We start from the raw sequence: 26941 nt of genomic DNA, 5'->3' as shown, positions 1-26941 counted from the left end.
ACCGCGAATTTATCCGGTCTCTACTTATCGGGAAAGGCAAAGCTTTAGGAATATAGCGGAAATCTTATGGCACTATGTTCAAACGAACACTATTTTTTTTTCTCTAAGGTATATAACCACCCGAACATTGGCATCGAGGAGTGAACACGCCCGAACATGGCAGAAACCTTACAACTGAGTACGTCACCAAAACAAATTCCCATAAGAAATACTTACACTGTCCCAGAATTCCCCATTTCATCCTACTACTAGCGCTAACAATTATATATATACCTATATTGAAACCAGCTGTGAAGCCCTGCATGTTCTGAAATCAAAATCTTTCTAAACATGATTGTTTATTTTTACCATCACGTGGTTGTTATCTCTTTAGCACATTCAATGACATTTTCACATTCACTACAGGAACTTGGTTACATATTTTTGCACAAAAAAGCAATAATAAAGTTACATGTTAATACAAAAGTCACAGCTCGTGAGTCAATTTCTAAGGGCGAACCGAAACAAAGTGACTAGAAAGAAAAAGTAGAAGTATTCCTAACGATCGTTACCTACGCTGAGTGCTGCCCACGCTATATATATATATATATATATATATATATATACATACACACCTATATATATTTATATATACATATATATATGTATATATTTATATATACATATATATATATATACATATATATATATATATATATAGAGAGAGAGAGAGAGAGAGAGACCTAAAAACCAACTCTTCCTTGGGCTTCAGGATCAAAGCCTTCGCCCGTGGACATGATGGTTGCCTGACGTTTTGAAATACTTCGTTTCTGCAGCCATCTACAACGGCGATCAACCAACGGAGGCCACCACCAATCACTATCGCAACGAAACAAGGAATTATAGTGACGTTTGTACTCGTATTTTCTGGTGACTCACTTTAAAAAAAAAATAGCTTCTCTGATTAATCCAATCACCAGTCCTTCAAACACGAGCTGGATATTTGATAATAAAAAAAATGGCTGCGTGGCCGTTATGTGCTTTAAATTGACACATCTTACTTCGTAATCGAACATAACGATAAATAAAAAATATTCAATAATTCACTCGAACGTAAGAAAAAAGATCAACCGTAAAAACATTAAACGTATGTTGACACTGGAGGTTCGTTATTGTAAAAAAAAATGATAATCCGGAAAAAAGAGCTTTATAGTCGTCTGAGACTCTACTTTATTCGTTAATCCCCATTCACTTCTCCAACAATCGAGCGCCCCATTCCTGATCATTGTGCCTTTCCTTAAGCTTTGATCAGTAATCGCCTCGGCTTAACCTGATGATGGCGACTGCAATGTCGACCGAAACGTCGGTGGATTTTTTTTCGCCGAGGACACGGCTACAACCCTGAAGCCAAGCTACTTCAACGTGTTAAGTCGATTACGTTAATATGCGGCTGTTCGGCTGTCGCCAGTAGAAGGCTGTGTGGGCAGTTGGGGCGAAATTAACCGAATCTGCCTTTGCGAAACACCCTAACAGCAGCATCCGCGCTGCAGGAGCGGCGAGTTGATTGGTTTGAAGTCGCCCAAACCCGCCCGGTGTGTAGGACGGGAGCCAGGGCGCATCTCCAGCCAAGCCGCGGAGACGTGGCAACCTCGCGCTGTCGACTTCAAAGGCACCAAGTGGCGGGTTACCAACCCCTAGTTATTACACCCTTACCCACCACCCCCCCCCCCCCCCCCCCTCAAATTCACGACCTAGCTTTTCCCCCACCCCGTCAACCCCTTCTGGGCGTGCAACAGCACTCGTGACTTGGGCGACCTAATTAACAACCGAGGAATTCTCTGCCCCTCCCCCAACCCTCCAACCCTCCACCGCCGTGAAACGGGGCACGCGACGTTGCCACATCGATCACCGCCCGGTGCGTACGTACACAGGCCGTGCTTTTTTATACTTCCCGCGGCGCGCGTGACTGCAAGCACAACGAGACCTCTGCTTCGTACTGACTGCTCTTCGCTCCATGGCTGGGGACCGGAAAAATTCCGCGGGTTCAGTTACCTCTAGGATGAACTTTATAGTTCTACGTACACTCGGTCAAATGTCGCCCTCTCATTGGCTGCTCTCTTGTGAAGGTGTCCCAATGTAGCGGCCTGTGATTCGGACACAGCTTCGGTTGAGTGTTTCTCACTGGCCCGGAGTCGTCCAGGTGAGTTGTGAGCCAATAGCAGAGGCAGCACTGAGGTGTAACTATATGAATTTTAGGCTGTCGTGAAATGAATCCGCGTATTTTTCCGGTCTCTATCCGTGGCTAGAGACCTGCAAAATTCGCGGACTCATTCGGTGATAGGCTAGAATTCAAACACACATACCTCTTAGATAATTTTGCTATTGGCTTACTGTTAATCTGGACGAATCTCAACCAGTTATAAAGCCTCAACCAAAGAAGGATCGAATCACAGACAAACCAGCTGAGACACGACTTACAAGTCGGCAGCCAATGAACTTGCGTTATTTTCCCGAGTGTACAGGGGTACGTGAAGTTTATCCTGAAGGCCATCGAAACCGCGAATTTTGCAGGTCTCCATCCATGGCACGTCCTGACAGGTGTCACTGGAGCCCCGATTACAAACCCAAGATGGCTGCCTCCAGCAGACAAAATGAACATGGCGATGCCACCATATAACGAAAAGTGCAACATGCAGTACTGGGGATGCTCGACAGCGATACCACCGTAACGAAACGTAAAACATTCGGGAAAGGGGTCCTCGATTTCAAGTTGGCCACTGAGGATTTTCTCCTAATTCCTCATTATAGTTTGCCAAGCTTGCCATAGGTATTATTTTCACAGCAGTTCTGTAGATAAAAGGACGTTTTTCGAACCACAAATAAAATGTAATAAATATTTTAATTATACATGCACTATCATTGTATTGTAAAATTTAATACGGTCATCCCCTGACCTCCAATCCGGATCCACCCTTGCGCGATGTTTTTCGCTTCCTGACATATGAACTGTATTTATTGTCTTCACTTCGTTGCAGGGTTGGCTCATTTAAACCACAATGGTTTAAACCATTTTTTTATAGTAAAATTAATGTGACTAACGGTAAAACAACTTTTGGACGAATGAAGTTTTGGTTCAATGAACATCGTTAAAACAACTGTCCGTGAATTTTCTTTTCTATTCAATGACTTTCAGTCAACAACCGTTGGTTCAATGACTAGGCGCCAAGCAACCGTCGGTTGAAGAATTTTTTTTGGGTGAATAGCTGTCCTTCATGACTGTCGGCCGAACGATTTTCGATCAACGGCCACGGACCACCTCACCCCCCCTCCATAATTTCTACTTTATCCGACACCTGGGGAGATTTATAAGGTGGTGGGGTGGGAGAAAAAAAAGGGGGGGGGGAGTTGGTGGCTCAGGGTTAACGCAGTGGCACGCGAGACGGATCACCTGATTGGCTGGAAAAGGCTGGATAGTGTAACATGGTGTGTTTGTGGGGGGGGGGGGGGACTGCTCGGATTTCCGGGCGACTGCCGTTACAACTTGATCCATTACCTAGTGAGAGATAGGTTTTTTTTTTTTTAGGTGACAGCGTCTAATAAAACGATGAACGCCGGCTGCACGCACGAAAAAGTGTCCCGTTACGCACATTGTCCCGTTACGCTGCGTCCCGTTACGCTCATTGTTCCGTTACGCTGAGTCCCGTTACGCTCATTGTACGCTTGCGCCGCATCCATCTCTCTTCCACTCGACTGTTTATAAAGTGAAGTGAAAAGTTAATGTGGTTTTCATTGCTTATTACAACAACAATTCCGGCAAAAAAAGGTTAATTATTCTTGCATTTTAAAAATCTGATTAATAGTATAATTTCAAGTATTTATTCTTTTATTATTAAAATTAAAAATGATTCAATTTTATTCATAAAAGTATACAATCATTTCATCAATGTTTTGTTATGACGTTGTCACGTTACAATATCGTCCGTAAACCGACTTTACAGACAACCATTTTTTTTTTTTTAAAGTTAATAGTCTTTACGTCCTGCGGAGTGAAGTCGAGGTGATGACGTCTTCAGAGCGCGACTGAAAGTAGCGTAACGACCAGTGCAACGCGCATCTATGCATCGTGTTATAATCATCAAATGTTCTTGCTGGAAAACACATACGGATGGCAGAACACCCTTGCATACTTGTGCACATTCTTACGCACCCTACTGTACAGTTTGTTTCAAATATTAGTTCTCACGACAAATTTCATAGACATATAACAGCGAAGCTTCAATTATGAGGCCATTTTTTTTATATTTTTGGTGTCTAACGGGGATTTTTCTAGTGCAGTAGGATTGTCCGTCGAAGAGATAAAAAAAAGGAGGGAGGGATGAGTATGTGTGTGTGGACCTTCCGTTCTCGTGGGATGTTCAATCCGGTTACAAGGAAAGAGAGCGGAGGAGGAACCGGAATTACCTATCAAATTACAAGTTCAGCGCAGGAGCACTCTCTTCATTGCTATCTTGCCTTCCGTAAATAATTCAGAAACATCTCGTGGGCGGTGCCTGGGGGGCCTAGGACATCCTGGGAGACCCTATTATGGTCCTCAGGACGAGAGTCAGTGTGGGTTTGGGAACCACACATAACTTAGAAACACACAACTTGGGAAAAGTCATAACTTAGAAACCTCGAAAAAATCCACGTAACTTAGAACTGTTATAAGTTAGAACGATCATAACTTAGAAAAACACGTAACTTAGGAACACGCAAAGCAGAATCATACAACTTATAATCGTCGTAACGTAGAAAGTCATAAGTTAGAACGATCACAACTTAGAAACACGTAACTGAGAAATACACAACCCCGAACCACATATGTTAGAACTATCATAACTTAGAAACACACAACTTAGAACCATTATAACTTAGAAACACACAACTTAGAACAGACATAACTTAGAAGATTCTATCTTGTGTGTTTATAAGTTGTGTGTTTCTAAGTTGTGACAGCACCCCAGTGGGTTTTACTTGAATTTACTCGCCGCGGGGCCTTTGGTTTTTTCACGTGCAACATCTTAGCTCTCGGCACACGGCGTTTAGAGTATTTTCGAAAGTGGAGCGGAAGTCGATTGGAACGGAAATGTGTGACAACAACGGTGTTGCCATGTGTGGCGGATGTTACGAACTAAAAAATTCACAAAGACAAAAGGAAACTTTAAGGCATTAAAAAGTTTAATTAATTTTTTAACAATATGTGCAGTATTTTTTTTAATAAAATTCCTTGTCTAAAATCAGGTCACAGCAGGGGGTTCAAGTATTTTTTCGCTTTTATCGGAACAGTTACATTATACAGTTTCCAATTTCTGTCTGCAAATACCAAATTTTTCGTTCTCGAAAAAAAAAGTTTGAGGGATAATATTCTGCTATTTAATGCTATTTGCAATCAGACACCTTTACTATGGTTTAAAGATTTTATGCTTGAAGGAAATAATTCATTTAAATATAAAATTATGTGCCTATTTGTCGTTAGAAATACTCAGTATCTAAAAAAAAAAATATTTTTTTTACGCAAAAATAACCATGGCCATTTGTTTTACAAAGTTTAAATATCATTATTGTGGTATAATCAAATATTTCTTGGCAACCGGTTTCAAATTTCAAACGAATTTTTTTGTAAAAGTACAGAAAATTTTCACAGGATATTCTTTAAACTTTCTTTTTTTCGAGCTGAGAGAAGTTCACGCAACTGAAAAGACATAATTACGAGCGCTTACATGTCGGGTAATAGATATGGTTTTTCCAGTGTATGACGTGTTGAGTAAACTCCAGACGAAATATTAAAAAAAAAAAAAAAAAAAAAAAAAAACTCGCAAAGTAGCTCTTGTGATAAATTGACTGGAATATTCCTTAAATAACGGTAACGACAAGAAAAAAATGACGTAACTTGACGTGTAGCGTGAGACGTTGCTATTCGCGTGAAACCGAGCGTGAACCAGCCTTTGCTGACCAGAGAGATAGAGAGAGAGAGAGAGAGAGAGAGAGACAGAGAGAGAGACAGAGAGAGACATAGAGAGTGACAGAGGGAGAATGACAGACAGAGAGAGACATAGAAAGACAGAGAGACAGAGAGAGACACAGAGACAGAGATAGACAGAGAGAGAGTGACAGAGAGAGAGACAGAGACAGAGATAGACAGAGAGAGTGACAGAGAGAGACACAGAGACAGAGAGAGAGAGAGAGAGTGACAGAGAGAGACAGAGAGAGACAGAGAGAGAGACAGAGAGAGACATAGAGAGAGACAGAGAGACAGAGAGAGAGACAGAGAGAGACATAGAGAGAGAGCGTGGTCGCTAGGCCCTCCAGCCTGCTACCGGTCTCCGAACGAAGCTCTTACACCTCCGCACTTGTCACAGCGCGGTGGCTACACGCGAGGCGCGAACCAGTGGCGGGCGGTGTCGGCACACAGGACATAATCGCCGGGGTCAAGGCGGGGTCAGAGTCGTGACTGCGACTAGGCCCGGGCCACAGCCAAGCGCCACGCTCTGCACCCCTCCCTTCTTCCTCTTACAAGGGTAGTCCTTGGAAACTCATTTGCCAACAATTATTTTTTTTAATTGAAAGAAAATTTCACAAAGCTCTGCTTTGCAGTTTTACAAATTCTACCAGTTTTCCAACGATTTTTATTGCAAAAATTACAATTTTTTGTTTACAATGTAAACCTTTTCATTTTAATTTGACCTTCTTCATCTAGTTTGTAATCGTTTGTAATACTTACATGATGTCCCATAACCTCCGCGTCAAGCCGAGAAAAGTTGTTATGACAGTAATAAGAAAAATCAAATTCAAAATGTGGTCGTAATTTTCTAGCTATAGGATTATTATTTTTTTGACGTGATAAAGTCTTATAAATCGATTAACGCCGGCTGCACGCACGAAAAATTGCCACTGAGCCGAGCGTGCAAGAACCGGCCAACCACCGTGCGAGAAAATATTCTATAATATCAAACAGGTTAAGGCGGGCTTTTTAACTAATTGTTCATGATTATATTTAAACAAATTATTTAAATTAAATTTGCAATAACTGTAAATAATATTTGAAAATTAAAAAAGTATGCAATTATTCATAAATGTTTTCTTATGACGTTATCACGTAAAATTATCGTTCGTAATCCGACTTTACAGACAAACACCCCCCCCCCCCTTTTTTTTAAGTTTTTTAAATCCCCAATTTGTTCCAAATTGTTTGATACTGTGACGAAAAACGTTTGCCACGCAATCATAAGTAATTCTATTTTTAATAACAATTAAAAATATAATTAAATATGCTATAGTTATAGGGAAAAAATTATTTGGATGACTAATTCGGCATAAAATATTTAATCGAGTAAATTTGACTGACCATACTGTAAGAAAATTACTTTTCTATCGCAGCTAGTTATTTTTTAACATGGCTAATTAAAGCAATACTATTCCCAATTTATTAAAAATTTATATTTTTACGTTGTGAATAGTCAAGTTAGCCGATTAAAAATTGTTGACCAATAAGTTGCGCAAATATATATATTTTTTTAATTGGTAAACATCTTTGCTCTTGGTATACGGCAATGGTAGAAGCAATTTCTTGAAAATGTAACAAAAGTCAATGAACGGAAACTGACACAAACATATATCCGTAAATAATAAATTTCGTAAAAATTAGGGTATATGTTAAACTTATAGTGTGCCAAATGAAACTTTATGATAGTGAAACTACACCGGAATATATTTGGTAAACTAAAATAGTCTTAGGAAAAAGTAATCTCAAGTGTTAAAATATTTAAGGAAAATGGCGTTACAATGATTATAACTCATCGGTTGCACAGCGGTAGGGCGGACACATACTAGCCTCAAGGGACGTGAAATCTCGCCACTGGCAACTATTTTTTATTTATTTTAAATAATATTAAAATATTATATAATAATATTTAATCAGCTCAATAAAGTTAAGGTTTGTTTTGTAGGAAGCTTTTACAGGCCGATTTTAGTTGTTAAAGCAAAAACAAAAATTCATACACAAATTTAGTATTGCAATATGTGTTTCAGGTAAATATTTTAGAAATACCATAAAAGTATAACTTACAGCGTGCGCGAAAAATTAAAACATTTTAACTGCTGATGAATTTTAACAAGATTGACAGTATTTTAATGAAATAACTCGTCGAAAATCCGGTCCAATGCCGGGATTTAGAATTTTTTCAAAATTTGTATAGCATTTATCAGATCCGTTTATAATAGTTCAAAATTTCAGTTTGTTTCGTGCTGCAATCTGTGGGCGATGGTGTAAAGCAACGTTTATATTTCAGGCAGCGAATTCTAGCGGCAGGAGCAGAAAGTGTGTGATTGGCGTCTAGAAATTTTGGTATGTACATAAAAACCAAATATAATATTGATCATTATATCTTATCACGCTCGGCGTTAGTTTGAAGAATTATACTTTAAATTTTTTTCGTCCGGGTTTCGTATTATAAATTAATTTTCAACATGAACGACGTGAGAACACATGAATTTGCTCTCTTTACTGAGGTTGGCTGTTTACACTCCACTGGCAAGTACTGAAACACTCACTCAAGTTTTTTTTTTCTCACGCCATTAGTTTCCTTTTTTCGTCCCCCCCCCCCCCCCTCCAACCCGTTCCGGAACGAACAAGTGAAACTCGTGGCAAACTGAAACAGTTGGACGCAGATTGAATTTACGTGTTTTCGGACTGAACACGTGATTTGCGATGTGCGTGACGTTCCCAGCTGATGAATACTGCACTGTTTGTCATGGAAAAATTTTCAATGAATCAAATTAAAAGTAAAACAGAAACACACAGGTAACAAGTCTAAATTACTGTAGAGACATGCAACAATTCTCGCGGATTCATTTCGCGATAGGCTAGCATCAAAACAACTATACCTTCGTATACCGCTTCTGCGATTGGCCCACATTTTATCCAGGGAACTGTGAGCCAATGGGAAACTCTAAACCAAGAAAGTGCCGAATTACGGACAGCCTAGTTGAGACGTCTCAGGCGTCAGTAGCCAATGAACAGGTGTCATTTCCGCGAGTATTTAAAGGACTGTGGAGTCTATCCTAGAGGTCAATGAATCACCGAATTTTGCAGGTCTCTATAAATAAGCTGTTGTTAAACTTTAAGTGTCAGACGCAGCAAAGGATATTCTGTGGAAGGAATTTATTCATAATAATAATAATAATAATTAGACTATACGAATACAGTAGGATTACAACAACAACGTGACCGTTTCTAAAAAAAAAAAGGGGGGGGGGTTGTCTGTAAAGTCGGTTTACGGACGATAATTTTAGGCGATAACGTCATAAGAAAACATTCATGAAAAATTGCATACTTTTTAATTTTCAAATATTATTTTTTTCAGTTTTTGCGAATTTAATTTAAATAATTTGTTTAAATATAATCACGAGCAATTAGTTAAAAAGCCCGCCTTTATTATAGAAGATTTTCTCGCAACGGTGGTTGGCCGGTTCTTGCACGCTCGACTCAGGCGGAACGTGGCAATGAGTCATGCTTTTTCTTGCGTGCAGCCGGCGTTCATCGATTTTTAAGACGTTATCACGTTCAAAAAAAAAAAAGTAAATGCAGACAACGACTTCAGATAACACAGCGAACTGACGAACCCAACGATGACTAAAACAGGTATTTCGGACAACACAGCGATGAAAGCACATGCGAACACAGCGGACCTCTTATGACGAAGCAGTTACGACGTTACGGGAACTTATATCTGTTCCCGTCTTCAGACGGGGGCATATTCAAATGTCTGTCCAACTGCAATTGTAATTTGTCCCAAAGCCATTTGGCGTAGAGCCGTTTTCATTCAAGTAGTTTTATTATTAATAGTAGTTATTACTTCATTCACAAGAACTCACCATGTTTTAAATAAAATAAATCAAACTAAAACTAGTTTTACGTTATGCCTACGTGGAATATTATTACAATGTATGTCACTGTACACAAAATCATATAAAATATTTTATTACTTATTTTAAATACTTTCTTTATGTTTAACAAAATTCAATCTCACTAGGTAACGTTTAAATTCATTATAAAATGAAGGATAATCTGACATTATTTACCAAAAAAATACCGTAATTAAATATTTGAAAAAAAATTACCATAATCAATCATGTTCGCAGGCTTTCACGGCCATTGTCTGAAGTAGCTTGGCTTCTGGGTTGTAGCCGCGTCCTTGGCGAATAATTCACCGACGTTTCTGGTCGACATTGCAGTCGCCATCATCAGGGAGCCTGATGGTGGCGACTGAAATGTCGACCAGAAACGTCGGTGAATTATTCGCCAAGGACACGGTTACAACCCAGAAACCAAGCTACTTCAATACCGTAATCAGTTTGAACTTATCTAGGTAAAGATCGGCTGTAAATGTTACGTTCATCCAAAATTATTTTAGGGGGGGAAAAAAACGCTTTGGGACGCACGCCTATTTTGGAACCGGAGATGCTTCGATGAAGTCTCTTAACTAACGTGCCCGCCTTTCCTTAGTCGACTCGCCCTCTGGCGAAACTTGGGGCGGTGACGTCATTTTACGGCGCGGTCGTAAAGATAAAGGTGTGCTGAGCCGGCGAACGCTGTTTGAAGGCTGAGCGCCGACAAGTTCGGGCCTGAAATAGCGTCGCTCAAGCAAACCGCGGGAACACACTCATCTGGGAACCCAATCACACTCCGCAATAACATTTTTGACGTGATAACGTCCTATAAATCGATGAACGCCGGCTGCACGCACGAAAACGCATGACTCATTGTCACGTTCCGCCTTGAGCCGAGCGTGCAAGAACCGGCCAACCACCGTGCGAGAAAATCTTCTATAATATCAAACAGGTTACGGCGGGCTTTTTAAAAGCAGCAGTTTAAAAAAATTGATTTATTTGTATAATTTCGTCATTTCAAATTATCAATTTATTGACATTGATTTAATTTCAGTTTATTTCTATAACCAATTGTTCGTGATTATATTTAAACAAATTATTCAAATTAAATTTGCAAATACTGTAAATAATATTTGAAAATTAAAAAGTATGCAATTTTTCATCAATGTTTTCTTATGACTAGAGACCCGGAAAATTCGCGGGTTCAATAACCTCCAGGATAGACTCCAATATCCTCTGCACACTCGGGCAAATGCCAACTGTTCATTGGCTGCTGACTTGTGAGTCGTCTCGACTGGGTGGCCTGTGATTCGACACTTCAATGAGTGAAGGTCTCTAATTGGCCCTCAGTCCTTTAGATTAACAGTGAACCAATGGCAGAAGCAGCACTAAGGTATAATTATTTGAATTTTAGTATAACACGAAATGAACCCGCGAATTTTCCGGGTCTCTACTTATGACGTTATCACGTAAAATTATCGTCCGTAAACCGACTTTACAGACCACCCCCCCCCCCCCCTTTTTAAAAAAAAAAAATACTTCGGAAGCAGTAGATTCCTGCTAATCCGGACTGCAGTGATGTGGTAGACCGGAGTAGGCGCCAGCAGTGCTGATAAAGTCTTCAGGGCTCAGGACACAGCCAACTGTCTGGTCAGCTGAGTGTGGTAGAGGGGCTGAGGCGGCGACTGCTTGCTTGGTGGTCCCAGCCGCTGGTCATAACACCTTCCCGATCAAACAACAGGGAGCGATCCCTAACAGTTCTGTTTTGAAAAAAAGCTCTGGAATGTTTGTGAAAAGCGAACTGGAATGTTTCTCCCACCCTACCCTGATAGGGCGCATATGTGGGAGGGGACCGTGAGAATGCCGGCCGTAAGGTCGGAACAATCTGCAGTGGAAGGGACTGGATCACACAAAGTCCGGATTAAAAGGAATTAACCTTAAAACGCACATAATGCAGAGATTTAGGTGGATAAAATTTTGGGATGGACAGATCAGTAGAGACCTGTAAAATTCGCGATTTCAAATCCCTAAAGGATAGACTTCATGCTCCTCTATGCACTCGTGCAAATTACATCAGCTGATTGGTTACCGACTCGTAACACCTGTTGACTGGAATGATCGTGATTCGCTAATTCTTCTGTTAAAGATTTTTCATTGGCCCAGAGTCCTTCAGATAAACTGTGGCCCAATCACTGAAGCAAAATAATATCAAAAGTATTTGGACTCTATCCTATCGCGAAATGAATCCGCGAATTCTCTACCGATCAGATATTCATATCTTCAAATACCGTCAAATCCCTAGTATTCCTAGGATTCTATATTCGAGGAAAATGACTGTAATAAAAATATGACAGGAAAATCAGTAAATTGAAAAAAAATTCAACGGTGATAAACTCTGAAGTTTACTAGAACAATTTTTTTCCCATACTTATCCTGTTACAATTTCCCAAGATATTGTATTGTGACATGTAATTAAATAAATAAAATTACAATATGTATTGATTCCAGAAACTTATCTCACGAAATAAACATTTAAATAGTGGAATAGTTGTACATAATTTTATTTTTGACGCTTGAGACCTAGATTCGGATTCGAGGGGTATATTCAAGGTACTATTTGGGTATTCGAATACGAGATTCAAATTCGACAAAACTGAGATTTGGCCCATCACTAGTAAAAAAACATTATAAAATCGATTATTTGTTTATTCATAAATACAAATTTTCATGCAAACATAATGTTGGATTTAGTACTACCGGGTAACGTAGACATAATTCATTAAACTACAAACGATGTACGAATAACAAAGAAAAATCTCTTTTCCGTCCGGATTTTACCGAATATCCGGAGGAGTGGGTTCCGTATTAGTGGGACTCTTACGTGCTTCAAATCAGAGACAATCGAATGTCAATCGAGTGGAACTGCTCCATAGGGGCAGGTTGAAAAAGAGCACTGGTAAAAAAAACTAAAGTAAATTCGCGGAATTTTTCATTTGAAGAATGGCTCTCAAATAAACGAAGTTTACTTCGCAGTTACGGATAAATAATTATTCGTACAAATTTACGCACGACTCTTAACTTTTGAGTTACCTATCCCGTTGTAAACATGATAAATATGGATGTGAATGTAAGAATGTTTCATTAATACTCTTATATTATTATTGATTTGGTTCTTTCAAGTAAAATTTACGGAGTTATAAGTAAATTAAAAAAAATAATTGATTTTTATTCATTTGTAATACGTAAACTGACATCATAATAATTGGAATTTATATTTCTGAAGGGGAAAAAATTGGTTTATTAAATATCTACATCTACTCGTTTTGCATCACGTCAACTGATGAACGGATAGTGCATTTATTTTTGTTATTTGCCGTAACGAATGTGGCTTTAGAATGCAATAAGAAGCAGAACTGGTAGAATATAATACATTTAATTCATTAAAAATAAACTTGTGCTAAGTGTGAATGAAATAGATCATTATAAAAAAGATCAAGAATATTAGTTTGAGCAACTACCGCTAGGATGGACCCCAGAGACTTACAAGTAATCGGCCTGATGCTGCCTGTTCATTGGCTGATTACATATTCAAATAATTGTGCGCCGTACGTGATTAGTAGAGACCGGAAAAATTCGCGGATTCTTTTCACGACAGCCTAACATTCATATTCTTAGTTACACCTCAGTGCTGTCTCTGCTATTGGCTCACAACTCACCTGGATGACTCTGGGCCAGTGAGAAACACTCAACCGAAGCTGTGTCGAATAACAGGCCGCTACATTAGGACACCTTCACAAGACAGCAGCCAATGAGAGGGTGACATTTGACCGAGTGTACGTAGAACTATAAAGTTCATCCTAGAGGTCATTGAACCCGCGAATTTTTCCGGTCCCTACTAATAATAAAACCAGTTGCCCCGGACATACCTTCTTGCAGTCTAACGGGCGTTTGTATTAATTTTTTTCCCGTGAAAAACACCATGCCCTACACACGCTTAATGGATTATTTTGAAAGTGTGTATTTTTAAACATCCTGCCGCGTCGAACACAGTAGTTTTCATGCACGAGCCTTGAAATGCTTATTTTTCCCCTCTTTTTTTTTTATACTGAAATCAAGTCTCGCAATGAAAGTAGTGATGGACAGCATGAAGGGATTAGAAAGCACTTTGTAGAGTTCTCCGTGTGAGCCGGGGAAAAGGGAGAACATTGTTTGTCCGCGTTTTTCTTTCGTCGGGTCGGGCAGTTTATTTAGCCTCTGAGAAGAGATCTCGTGGGGTGGTGTGATATGGACAGGGGGGGGGGGGGGGATGGAAGACGACGTGTGGTCACCTTGGCAACGGTGCTTCAGAGAAGGCTATTGTGTCCCCCCCCCCTCACCAACCCCCCCCCCCCCCCAAGAGCTAATGCTCAGCAGGGAGTTCTTTCAGCAGCACGCGGACTTAGCAAAGCTAACGTTCTTGATCTGGTGACCGTTTCTTTAACACACTACAATATATATATATATATATATATATATATATATATATATATATATATATTCGTAAACTTAACATAAATATTAATGTGAATTTTTTAAAATGAAAACAACTGTGTCACCACAAAATAAGTGTTCGCAGTTATACTGGGTTCAGATTCTTCTCCCAAGCATTTATTATGCTTTGTGTTTGTCCCAGTAACCTTCAGTAGCTAAAAGTTATTTATAAACATATTCCCTGAATAGCTTCACAGTATTAACTGCCCATACAATCAGCATGACAAGAGACCGGAAAAATTCGCAGATCCATTTCACGACAGCCTGAAATTCAAATAGTTATACCTCAGTGCTGCATCTGTTATTGGCTCACAACTCACCTGGATGACTCTTGGGCCAGTGAGAAACACTCAACCGAAGCTGTGTCGAATCACAGGCCGCTACATTGGGACACCTTCACAAGACAGCAGCCAATGAGAGGGCGACATTTGACCGAGTGTACGTAGAACTATAAAGTTCATCCTAGAGGTCATTGAACCCGCGAATTTTTCCTGTCCCTAAGCATGACACAACATAATAAAGTAAAAATTGTTTGAATATTCGATTATCCTTTCCAAAGTTAAAAATAAATTGCTCTAATGAAATATAAAATAAACATATATATAACATTATGCACCAATTTTCGTAAGATTATCTCAGTATGTTTTCGAAAAACCTATTTAATTTATGCAAAAATAATCATAGTCATGTCTTTCTTGCAGTAATACAAACAATTTCTTGGCAGATTGTCTCAAAAGAGATTCTTTCGTAAAAGTACTTTTTTTTTTTTTAGTGTAGGGACTGGAATAACTCGGGCGGGTTAAATGACCTTCAGGATAGACTGCACAATCCTCTACACACTCGGGCGAACGCCACCAGTAACTTGTGGTTGTGATTCGCTACTTCTTTGATTGAGTATCTCTAAGTGGCCCAGGGTACTCCAGATTAGCAGAGTACCGATACAAGAAGCAGGTCAAAAGCATAGTTATTTTAATTTCAGCACATCACCAAATTAATTCGCAAATTTTACCCGGTATTTATTCATTAATTTTTGTAACAAAACATTTATTAATCAGCTTTAATAAAATCGAAAAAAGAAAACATTTTTGTGCAAGATATCACATTTGTATAAAAAAAATACCTTCCCAAAAATGTTACTACGACAGAATAATTTCATTTTCCCCAACGAATATATTTGCTAATAACCAAACTTAACAAGCCAAACTTTTGTTTGTCTTGAAAATAATTTTACTGTAGAAAAAATTTAATTAATTGCGGGGGTGAATTGTTACTAAATATATTTTTCCAGAGATTTATTTAGGGCACTGATTAATATTGAAACATAAATAAAATACATTAAGGATATGATCATGCCCTGCTACGGAACACGAGGACTCGTGATTGGTGGAGGGGGATAGAGGGGTGATGGAAGGATGGAGGGGGTGGAGGGATGAAGGAGTGGAGGGGTGGTGGAGGAGTGGAAAGGTTGTGGAGGAGTGGAGTGGAGGGGTGGATTGGTGAAGGGGTGGATGTAGGGGAAGAGGGGTGGGGAGTAGAGGGGTGGAGGGTTTGGAGGGGTAGAGGGGTTGGAGGGGTGGAGGGGTAGAAGGGTGGAGGGTTGGTGGTCAGAGGGGTTGGATGGGTGGATGGATAGAGGGGTGGAGGGGTAGAGGGGTGGAGGGGTAGAGGGGTGGAGGGGTAGCGGTGTGGAGGGGTAGAGGGATATGTGAGGTAGAGGGGTTGGAGGGGTGGAGTGGTAGAGGGGTGGAGGGGTAGAGGGGTTGGAGGGGAAGAGGGGTAAAATTGGTAGAGGGGTTTGAGAGATAGAAGGGTGGAGGGGTAGAGAGGTGGAGGGGAAGAGGGGGATGAGTAGTGAAGGGGTAGAGGGGGATGAGTGGTGGAGGGTTGGATGGAGGCGTGGAGGGGTGGAGGGGTAGAGGTGGATGAGTGGTGGAGGGTGGATGGAGGGGTAGAGTGGGGTGGAGAGATGAAGGGGTGGAGGGCTGGTGGAGGGGTGAAAGGGTGGGGAGTAGAGGGGTGGAGGTGTAGAGGGGTTGGAGGGATAGAGGGGTTGAATAGGTGGAGGGGAAGAGGGGTGGAGGGGTAAAGGGGTGGATGGGTAAAGGGATGGAGGGATAGAGGGGAAGGGGGTGTAGAGGGGTGGAGGGGTAGTTGGGTGGAGGGGTAGTTGGGTGGAGGGGTAGTTGGGTGGAGGGTAGAGGGGTTGGAGAGATGGAGGGGAAGAGGGGTGGAGGTGTAAAGGGGTGGAGGGGAAGAGGGGCAGAGGTGTAGACGGGAGGAGGGGTAGTGGGGTGGAGGGGTGGAGGGGCAAAGGGGTGGAGTGGAAGGAGGGGTGGTGGAGGGTGTGGAGGGGGGTGTAGGGTGGTGGAAGTGTGGACTCACGAGGCGACGAGGTGTCGTACTTGACGCCCTTGAACTCCTCGAAGCAGGGCAGGCGGGCCGTGGTGCCGGCGCGAGTGCGGGGCCAGCACAGCACCATGTCCCAGGCGGCGGGGCACCAGGCGCCCTCCTCCGCCGCCTCCACCGCCTCCACTCCCGCCCCCAGCAGACACGCCGCCTCCAGCAGCTCCTCGGTGGCGTTCAGGCGGCGCGCCGCCTCGTCCCGCCAGGCCATGCCGCCTCGCCCTGAGACAACAACAACAACAACACTCACTGTGCAGCCGGGACTAGGGGAACAAACACTCATGTACAGGTAGGGACTGGGAGAACAAACAATCGTGTACAGGCAGATACTAGGGGAACAATCACCCATGTACAGGCAGGGACTAGGGGAACAATCACTCATGTACAGGCAGGGACTAGGGGAACAATCACTCATGTACAGGCAGGGACTAGGAAAACAAACACTCATGTACAGGCAGGGACTAGGAAAACAAACACTCATGTACAGGCAGGGACTGGGAGAACAAATTCTCATGTACAGGCAGGGACTAGGAGAACAAACACTCGTGTACAGGCAGGGACTAGGGGAACAAACACTCATGTACAGGCAGGGACTAGGAGAGCAAACACTCATGTACAGGCAGGGACTGGGAGAACAAACATTCGTGTACAGGCAGGGACTAGGGGAACAAACACTCATGTACAGGCAGGGACTAGGAGAGCAAACACTCATGTACAGGCAGGGACTAGGAGAACAAACACTCATGTACAGGCAGGGACTGGGAGAACAAACACTCGTGTACAGGCAGGGACTAGGAGAGCAAAAACTCATGTACAGGCAGGGACTAGGAGAGCAAACACTCATGTACAGGCAGGGACCAGGGGAACAAACACTCATGTACAGGCAGGGACTAGGGGAACATACATTCATGTACAGGCAGGGACTAGGAGAACAAACACTCGTGTACAGGCAGGGACTAGGAGAACAAACACTCATGTACAGGCAGGGACTGGGAGAACAAACACTCGTGTACAGGCAGGGACTAGGAGAGCAAACACTCATGTACAGGCAGGGACTAGGAGAGCAAACACTCATGTACAGGCAGGGACTAGGGGAACAAACACTCATGTACAGGCAGGGACTAGGGGAACAAACACTCATGTACAGGCAGGGACTAGGGGAACAAACACTCATGTACAGGCAGGGACTAGGAAAAATTAGTTTTACTGTTAGGGGCTAGAAAAATGTTTTATGTACTGGTAGGGACTAGAAAATTTGAAATTTACGGGGACTAGAAAATAGTTTTATGTACAAGTAGGGACTAGAAAAAAATATTTAAGAGTACAATTAGGGGTTGGGAAAAAATTAAGTTTACTGGCAGGGACTAGCTAGAAAATAGTTTTATGTATTATTAGGGACTAAAAAATTACATTAACTGGGAATAGAAAAAATATGATTTTATGTACAGGCAGATACTAGAAGAAGTTAAATGTACCGGTCGGAACTAAAAAAAAATATTAAAAATACTGGTAGGGACCAGAAATGTTTAAATTTACTGGGTCTAGTAAATAGGTTTATTTACTAGTAGGGACTAGACAAATTTAAATTTACTGGGAATAAAAAAAAAGGTTTCATGTACAGGTTGGACTAGAAATAAATATTTAAATGTACAGATAGGGATTAGGAAAAAAATTGTATTTACGGGGACTAGAAAATAGTTTTATGTTCAAGGGACTAGAAAAAAATATTTAAAAGTACAAGTAGGAATTGAGAAAAAATTAAGTTTACTGGTAGGGACTCGAATTTTTTTTTTTAATGTACAGGTAGGGACTAGGTAAATTAAAATTTACTCGTACTATACAATAAATTAAATCTTCTGGGACTAGAAAATAGTTTTATGTACTGGTGGACACTAAACAATTTAATTAATTGGCAGGTACTAGAAAAAAATTTAAATATACAGGTAAACACTAGGCAAAATTAATTTTACTGGTAGGGGCTAGAAAAAATGCTTATGTACTGGCAGGGACTATAAAAAAAAGATAAATTGTGTGACAGGTACTAGAAAAAGTTAAATGTAACTACACGTAAGACAATGAGAAAAGTTATTTGTACTGGTAGGGACTACAAAAAAAGTTGTAAATGTAGAGGTAAGGATTAGAAAAAGTTCAATGTAATGGTAGGGACAAAAAAGGTTAATGTACAGGTAGGTCATGATTTAAGTTATATGTACAGTTAGGGACTACAAAAAGAAAGATATAATGCACAGGTAGGAAACAGAAAAAAAATATCTGCATGTACATGTAGGGATTAGAAATAATTGAAAATTACTTTTAGAGACTAGATAAAGTTAAATGTACAGGTAATGCTTATAGGAAGGAGACCAAAAAATTTAGTGTTTTTCATAGGACTTTATTGGGACAATTAACGACATTGCATTAATGCCATTCGACTCAATGAGGAGGGAGGGGGGGGGGGGAGAGAGACTGCCAAACGCATTGCTAGAGACCTGCAAAATTCGCGGTTTCGATGGCCTTCAGGATAGACTGCACATACCCCTGTACACTCGGGCTATAACGCAAGTTCATTGGCTGCCGACTTGTAAGTCGTCTCAGCTGGTTTGTCTGTGATTCGATCCTTCTTTGATTGAGGGTTTATAACTGGTTGAGATTAGTCCAAATAAACAGTAAGCCAATAGCAAAATTATCTAAGAAGTATGTGTGTTTGAATTCTAGCTTATCACCGAATGAATCCGCGAATTTTGCAGGTCTCTACGCATTGCTATTTCTGTGACTTTCGCTATCTCTGGTTTTGTTTCCACGCGCTAGCCTAATGTTCATTTCATCGGGAGCAGTCGTAGAAACACCCGGTTACTTTTCGCGAAGATTAGCTCCTCTCGTTGCTCGCTGTAGTGGAACAGAGAGTGCAGAAAAAAATATTGGAATGAAATAAAACATCGCTTTCCGAATTGTTTTTGAGCCGTGTGGTGAAGGTATTTAGTTGTAATGGGTAGAGGTGGTGAATTATACATAAAACTTTTGACGTGATAACGTCTTACAAATCGATGAACGCCGGCAGCACGCACGAAAAATTGTCACGTTACGCCTGAGCCGAGCGTGCAAGAACCGGCCAACCCCCGTGCGAGAAAATCTTCTATAATATAAAACAGGTTAATACGGGCTTTTTAACTAATTGTTCGTGATTATATTCAAACAAATAATTTAAATTGAAATTTTCAAAAACTGTAAATAATATTTGAAAATTAAAAAGCATGCAATTTTTCATCAATGTTTTCTTATGACGTTATCACGTAAAATTATCGTCCGTAAACCGACTTTACAGACAACCCCCCTTTTTTTACCTTACAAATATGTCTACCTTTCATATGTCTATAACTGCACAAAAAATATGTATTGATTTTTATCTGTGAAAGAAGATTGGTCCATACTTATCTCCCCCGGAGAGAAATCTCATACGGCAACACAGAACGTCCGTCATTCACCTTAAAAATAACTTTGCAATGTAAAAAAAAATATGTGAGAAATTTTTTCAGCACTAGCCAGTGATGTGTAACATCTAACTTCGGTAAAGAGCAAATGCGCGTGTTCTCGTGCTGCAAATACACTTATAATGCCGAACATGATAAATATATACGTAAATTCTGATTTAAACTAAATTTCTGGACGCGAATCACACGTAGTTTCCACACCCGCCGCTAGAATTCGCTACCGGAGAAGCTACGTCGACTATCGTATCATACGATTTGCAGAGCGAAATTTTAAACTGCGTAACGAAACGGCTCTGGTAAAGCGAATAAGGCTTGAAAAAAAAAACAACAACTAAACCCTCCTTTGGAACTGATTTGCGACAAGGAATTTTATTAAAATACTGCCCATATTGTTAAAAATTCACTAAGCAGTTAATACTATAACGTTTTCCCTTCGGCTTTGAGAACTTTGGTTCGCGCCATCCGTCACAGATGGCAGCACCGTGGTTGTTACACATTTCCGTTCCTTGACTTCCGTCGCATTCAAGAAATTACTCCCACAAAATGACGTTTACTGAGAGCTTAAGATGTTATTACAAAAAAAAAATTAAAAAATTCCTTCAACCACGAGAGTAAGACGAAGTTACAGTGAATTGTGGACTGTCATTTTTACGATAAAACATTTCTTCTAGTAACAGGACGAAAAATTATTGTTTTAACTGTAACATGGAGGCGTTACGATGTCAAGTTTACCAGCTTTAAGATCCCTATAGGATTTTTGTGACGAAATAATGCAGGAAATTTATTGTTTTCATGAAATTTACATGGTTTAATTCATTGATTTTTTACTTATCGTAGTGAGGTGATACGGTAGAACATTTTCTGGGTAGGGGAAACTGCATGCGTTCCTAAACGTGCACATGATAAAAACCTAAATTATGACTCTGTATCCGAAGAATGTAAAGTAGTAAATTTCGCAATCCATTCAGGCTTATCTCAATATTTTTCTAAATCAAGATCTTAGAAAAACGTTCACTGCACGCGAACGCATATTCTAAAGAAAACACAGACAGGTTAACATATTGTAAAAAATATATACATTTAATTACTTTAGTTATTTAAAAATAAACAAAAAGTTACTTTAAAGTTTGGAAACAATAAAATTTGTGAATTGGGATTCACGGTAAAGTATCATTAAAATAATACTGCTCTTATACGCCAAGCGCAATTATTACTATTTACGCTTGTTAGTACTGCAACGTATTTTTCGCGAAAAGATTTAGAGACTAATTGAAATTTAATACACTGTAAAATCGTCTGTGTTTCGAGATTGGTTGAGTTTATTTCAGGTACTTTTTACTGTTGCTACACGAATCACAAGCCCTTCAGTGTGGAATCATGAAACATGAATGATGATTGGAATTCAGATCTTTTGAACACTACTTGGGCGACCCTAGGCCAGTTATGAACAAAGAGAAGATAATCCACCCAATCACGTGTAACCAGCCGAATGATAGGACATTGCTATCGACCAATTAGCACTCTAAAAAGTAATTTTTTACAGGCAATCAATTGCAGTCTATCGTGATGTTAAAAAAATCGGCGAGATAATCGTAACTCTAGCTACTGATAGGCGCAAACCTGAAAAATTCGCGGGTCCATTTCGCTATATGCTAGAATACAAATACGTATGCCTTTTTAACTTCATCAGTGATTGGGGCCACAGTTTATCTGAAGGACTCTGGGGCAGCAAGAAAACCTTCAAGAAAAAAAAAAGAAGTATCGAATCACGAGCATCCCAGTTAACAGATGCCAAGAGTCAGTGGCCAATGGGCAGATGTAATTTGCCCGAGTGCATAGATGATCATGGAGTCCATCCTATAGGTATAGACCGGAAAAAATTCGCGGATTCTTTTCACGACAGCCTAAAATTCATATAGTTACACATCAGCGCTGCCTCTGCTATTGGCTCACAACTCACCCGGATGACTCCGGGCCAGTGAGAAACACTCAACCGAAGCTGTGTCGGTATCACAGGCCGCTACATTGGGACACCTTCACAAGACAGCAGCCAATGAGAGGGGATGACATTTGACCGAGTGTACGTAGAACTATAAAGTTCATCCTAGAGGTCATTGAACCCGCGAATTTTTCCGGTCCCTACCTATAAGTCATTGAAATCGCAAAAAAATTTTTTCCGGTCTCTGAAAAAAAACAAAAAAAAAAAAAACAACTGACGGCTTCAACGACCTCCATTGTAGACTCCGATTCGAGGCAAATGCACCCGTTCATTGGTTTGCAGAGCTGTGTGAACGTCTCAGCTGGGTAGCACTGATGTGATTCGACTTCTCATCCTTCGGTTGAGCTTTTCCTTGCCCGGCCCCAGGGTACACGGGAAAGTAGCTAGCGGAAGCAGGACTTACCTTCGTCTCGGCGACTCTAGGAGAGAGAGGTGTCGCGCGGGGGGTGGTGGTGGGGGTTGTAACCCGGCTACCCGGTGGCCCGTCGACGGGGGTGTACGTCGGCGATCGGCGGGGCGGCTCCCGCCATGACGGATCCGACAGTCGGTCCACTCCCCCCGGGAGAGACGAAGAAGACACACGCAGGAAGCACTTCCTTCCACCGACGGTAAGGTCCTCAGAGTCCTCCGGGACGAACTGCCGCGTCGAGGTCTCTCTTCTTCTTCTTCTTCTTCTTCAGTCGCCCGCAGCGGAGAGATACAGACACGCACACACACGCACAATGCGTGCTCCGCGCGTACGTCTTCTGCACTGTCTCTCCCCTTGTTGACTCTCTCGCCCGCGCCTCTCCTCCCCTCCTTGGCTGCAGGCGTCGTCGTCGGCGGCCCTGAAACACAAGGCAAACAGAGCCGTTAAACCCTCGTTTACCTCCCCGTGCCCCTTCCCCCGGCGACACACGCTCCGGAGACACGCGTCGGCTGCACACGCATTTGCAGGCGTAGATGCCTCTCGCAGCCCCTGGAGCTGGTCTCGGCCAGAACCACACGCGTGGAGTCCTCGCACGACAGAAGTGAAGGCTCTTTCTTTGTAAGTATTAGGGACACCCTGTATTTCGCGATTTCATTTCGCGTCAAGGTATTTCACAAAAAAAAAACACTGCAGCTTTTTTTCCAAGAGTCATGGCTAGAGACATGCAAAATTCGCGGTTTCGATGGCCTTCAGGATATAGACGGCACACATACCCCTGTACACTCGGGCAAATAACGCAAGTTCGTTGGCTGCCGACTTGTAAGTCGTGTCTCAGCTGGTTGTTTGTCTGTGATTCGATCCTTCTTCGGTCGAGGGTTTATAACTGGTTGAGATTCGTCCAGTTGAACAGTAAGCCAATAGCAAAATTATCTAAGAGGTACATGTGTTTGAATTCTAGCCTATCACCGAATGAATTCGCGAATTTTGCAGGTCTCTATTCATGGAAAATTGCGAGGGTGCAGCAGTACGGTGACCACATTCTCATTGGCCCCGTCAAGAGCGGGACGACACCTCTCACCGACCTCAGCCAATAACCACAGGAGAAAAGCTACAGTATTTTTGTGAAATACCTCGATACGAAATGTATTCGCGAAGCACAGGTGTCCCTGTACTTATTAGGTACAGATGAAGATAAATTATTTTCATTTTCGGACAACCTATCCACATAAAGTATCTTGTCATCTGGGTACATGTGTCAAACATCCGACAATACAAGAAAAAACACATTCGAGAATCAGTAGAAATATTTAAAAAAAAAAACAGCAAACATTAATAGAGAATATGGCTAGAAATAGAGAAAAATATGGAACCCAATCTTTAGAAATCCCCAAAACATAGCTTCACATCCAACATCAGACAGATCGCCCCTGATTGGCAACCAGAATAAAGGAAGGCTCTGATTGACCCACGGCTGCAGCCAATCAGCAAGCACCTTTCCCCTCAGGCGAGAGTATATAAAGGCAGGACAACTGGTCTTCCTGCATGGCTAACACCCTGCACGAATAGAGCGTATGGGCTTCGGCCTGAGACACACTTAGTCTCCCTCCCTAACCCGGACCCCTCCCAAACACACTTAGTTTTAGTTAGGTTAGGAAAAAATAAAATAAAAAAAACTTCAGTAGGTAACTGCTCCCTGATGATGGCGACTGCAATGTCGACCGAACCGCCGCGGTGAATTATTCGCTCAAGGACGCGGCTACAAGCCAGAAGCCAAGCTACTTCAGACAATGGCCGTGAAAGCCTGCGAACATTATCCACATAAAAATGAAAGATAATTAGGAACTCAATTGCACAAATCTTTAACTCTTTTCCACACGAATTAAATTAAATTTTAAGATTCAATAAATAAATTGAAAAGAAATGTGGCACCGACAATCGTCAGCCGTTACGAGATCTGAGGAGTGGACAAACACAAGCAGCGTCACGATAATTCCGTAGCATCACTGCTGCGTCATTTTTACCTCTCCCCTGCCGTCTCCCCATCCGGCCGCTACAACTAGCAGACGGCATGCTCCGCTACGTACCTGTCTTCCCATTCGACCGCTAGCGCATGCGTTGGAGTGGCGTCGCCGCTGACGCACTCACCTCCTCTACCGGTTCCCCCACCACGTACCTCTATGCTGAAATGATTGTTTAATGATTTGTTTTTAAGAATAAAGTAGGGCCATGTAGTTTTCGCGAAAATATTTGTAGACCAGCTTTGTGTTAAAACACTGTGGCATCGTCTGTGTTCCGTGATTGGTTGTGTTTCTTTCCGCTGCATGTTTACTGTCGGTCAAAAAATCACAGTCGTTCATTGCGGAAGCCAACACGTTCTGACTGGCCCGGCCAAACAGGGCGATGACTTCTCTTGCAGACGGCAGCCAATTGCAAGGAAACAATCGCTAACGCGAACATAACTTTTTGCAGTCTAACGAGCGATCAAATTTATTCGCGAAAAACACCTGCCCCTAAGTATAAGTTATAAGAAAATATAGCGCGAATACACCTAGGCGAAAAACGATGTTCAAATTTTCAAAACCTGAGAACTTACCATGATATTACACACTTTTTTTTAAATTGTTGACGCTCAAATCGGCCGTAAATAGCAATAAAAATGAGTATAAAAATACTATCGATATGTTTCTTATTAATTTTTCTTTATTCGCTGGGTTGGCTAAGCAGTGTTTAAAAAATGGAAAGTTTCCGGACCAGTTATTCTGCGAGATCTGCAGCGCACAATCTTGTTACTTCGCCGATCGCGGATGGAAGAAAGTTCTGAAACAAGATTCGCCCACAGGTGGTTGTTCCTGACTTCACTTCCCGCCCCTGCTTGCAACTTTGCAGAAGTCTTAACTTTGCCTTAAGGGGGAGGGAGGCAAACTATATAAAAAAAACAACTCATATTTATGCATTAAATTTTAGATCATAAAAAGTTTTATGTTTATTTTTCTTATTTATCACTAGCTAATGCCCAGCATGCGTTGCAATGCGTCAATCTTTTATTTTGTAATTGTTTTGATCAACAAAACCTACCAAAATATAAATAGTGACAACGACTTGATCAACCCCCCAATGGGTAGGAACCAGTTCAATCAAACCTCGAGAAATCTTTATGATTCGAGAGTATTCTCCCCCCCCCCCCCCCCCCTTTTCCAAACACGAGGTATTTTCCTGCTATCGGAATCGAAAACACGCCGAATCGATACATATTCATATCGAGGTCCATCGAGAGTCGGGGAAACTAGCTGCTGCGAGCAAGGGAAATTTAAAAAAAAAAAAAAAAAAAAAAAAAAAAAAAAAAAAAAAATCTCGAAATGAGTTACGGCCTGGTGGGATTTATTGGACTGACTTGGCTTTTGCCCGACATTTTCCGATACGCATCCAACAGGGATTGCAGTTAAGGTGGCTCAAAATGCAACGTGACCGCACATTATTGTATTTATTTTCCCTGGGTCCTCATTGGTCCCTAGTGCTGACGCATGTCCACGATTCGAGTGCATTTCGAATAACAAAACGGCGTACCACAGCGCATTTGAAATTTATCCTTAAGGATGTATAATACCTCGCCATCTTTCAATATTGAATGATTTAATACCTGTTGCTACAAAGCTCTCGTGTGACATTTTCTCGGCTTGACATAGCATAGAACATACCTTTGGCTACTTTACCTAGAGTAGGTAACTCTATCCTGATGAGTAGGCAACTCTAACCCTGATGATGGCAACTGCAATGTCGACCGAAACGTCGGAGATGTACTCGCCTTGTAAGCGGCTACAACCCAGAAGCCAAGCTACTTTTTTACAAAGTACGTTTTATGAAACCGAAAAAAAATAACTGTTTAACCTGCTGTAAGTAGTTTGCCGGGATATTTAGCTGAAAAATACTGCTCCAAAAACATAAAAGACTGAGCTGTTTAGTGTTGATTTTAAAGAAACAAGGCCTACTATTCTAGACAAAATTGTTTAGAATTATTCTCCAGAAGCATAAATAAGTGAGAAGGATACATATATTACCGAAAAACAGATGCAAATGCATATGAGTTTTTTTCCTTAAGATATATTTTTGATAACCACTTTTCGAAATGCTGTTGAGCCCATTATGCAGGGAACTATTAAATTTATGAGATAAAAAAGGATTGGCACAGGCTTTGCAACTCAAACGAAT

At 41.2% G+C, this 26941-nt stretch overlaps 1 protein-coding gene across 5 annotated transcripts in view; it reads right to left on the bottom strand.

Annotated features, from left to right (window-relative positions):
* The window catches only part of LOC134540906 (diuretic hormone receptor-like), a 321121-nt gene that overhangs the window by 117677 nt on the left and 176503 nt on the right, over nt 1–26941 (bottom strand). For all 5 annotated transcript variants that reach the window (XM_063383970.1, XM_063383971.1, XM_063383973.1 and 2 more), the window contains exons 2-3: nt 22730–23153; nt 16819–17061 (exon numbers count right to left, since the gene is read on the bottom strand). In XM_063383970.1, the coding sequence (XP_063240040.1) occupies nt 16819–17050 (232 nt within the window). In that variant the 5' untranslated portion in view covers nt 17051–17061; nt 22730–23153. The remainder of the gene's footprint in view (nt 1–16818; nt 17062–22729; nt 23154–26941) is intronic.

This window comes from Bacillus rossius, chromosome 17 (genome assembly GCF_032445375.1).
Source record: "Bacillus rossius redtenbacheri isolate Brsri chromosome 17, Brsri_v3, whole genome shotgun sequence".
Classification (NCBI taxonomy): domain Eukaryota; kingdom Metazoa; phylum Arthropoda; class Insecta; order Phasmatodea; family Bacillidae; genus Bacillus; species Bacillus rossius.
This window is presented reverse-complemented; position numbering and strand designations above follow the sequence as displayed.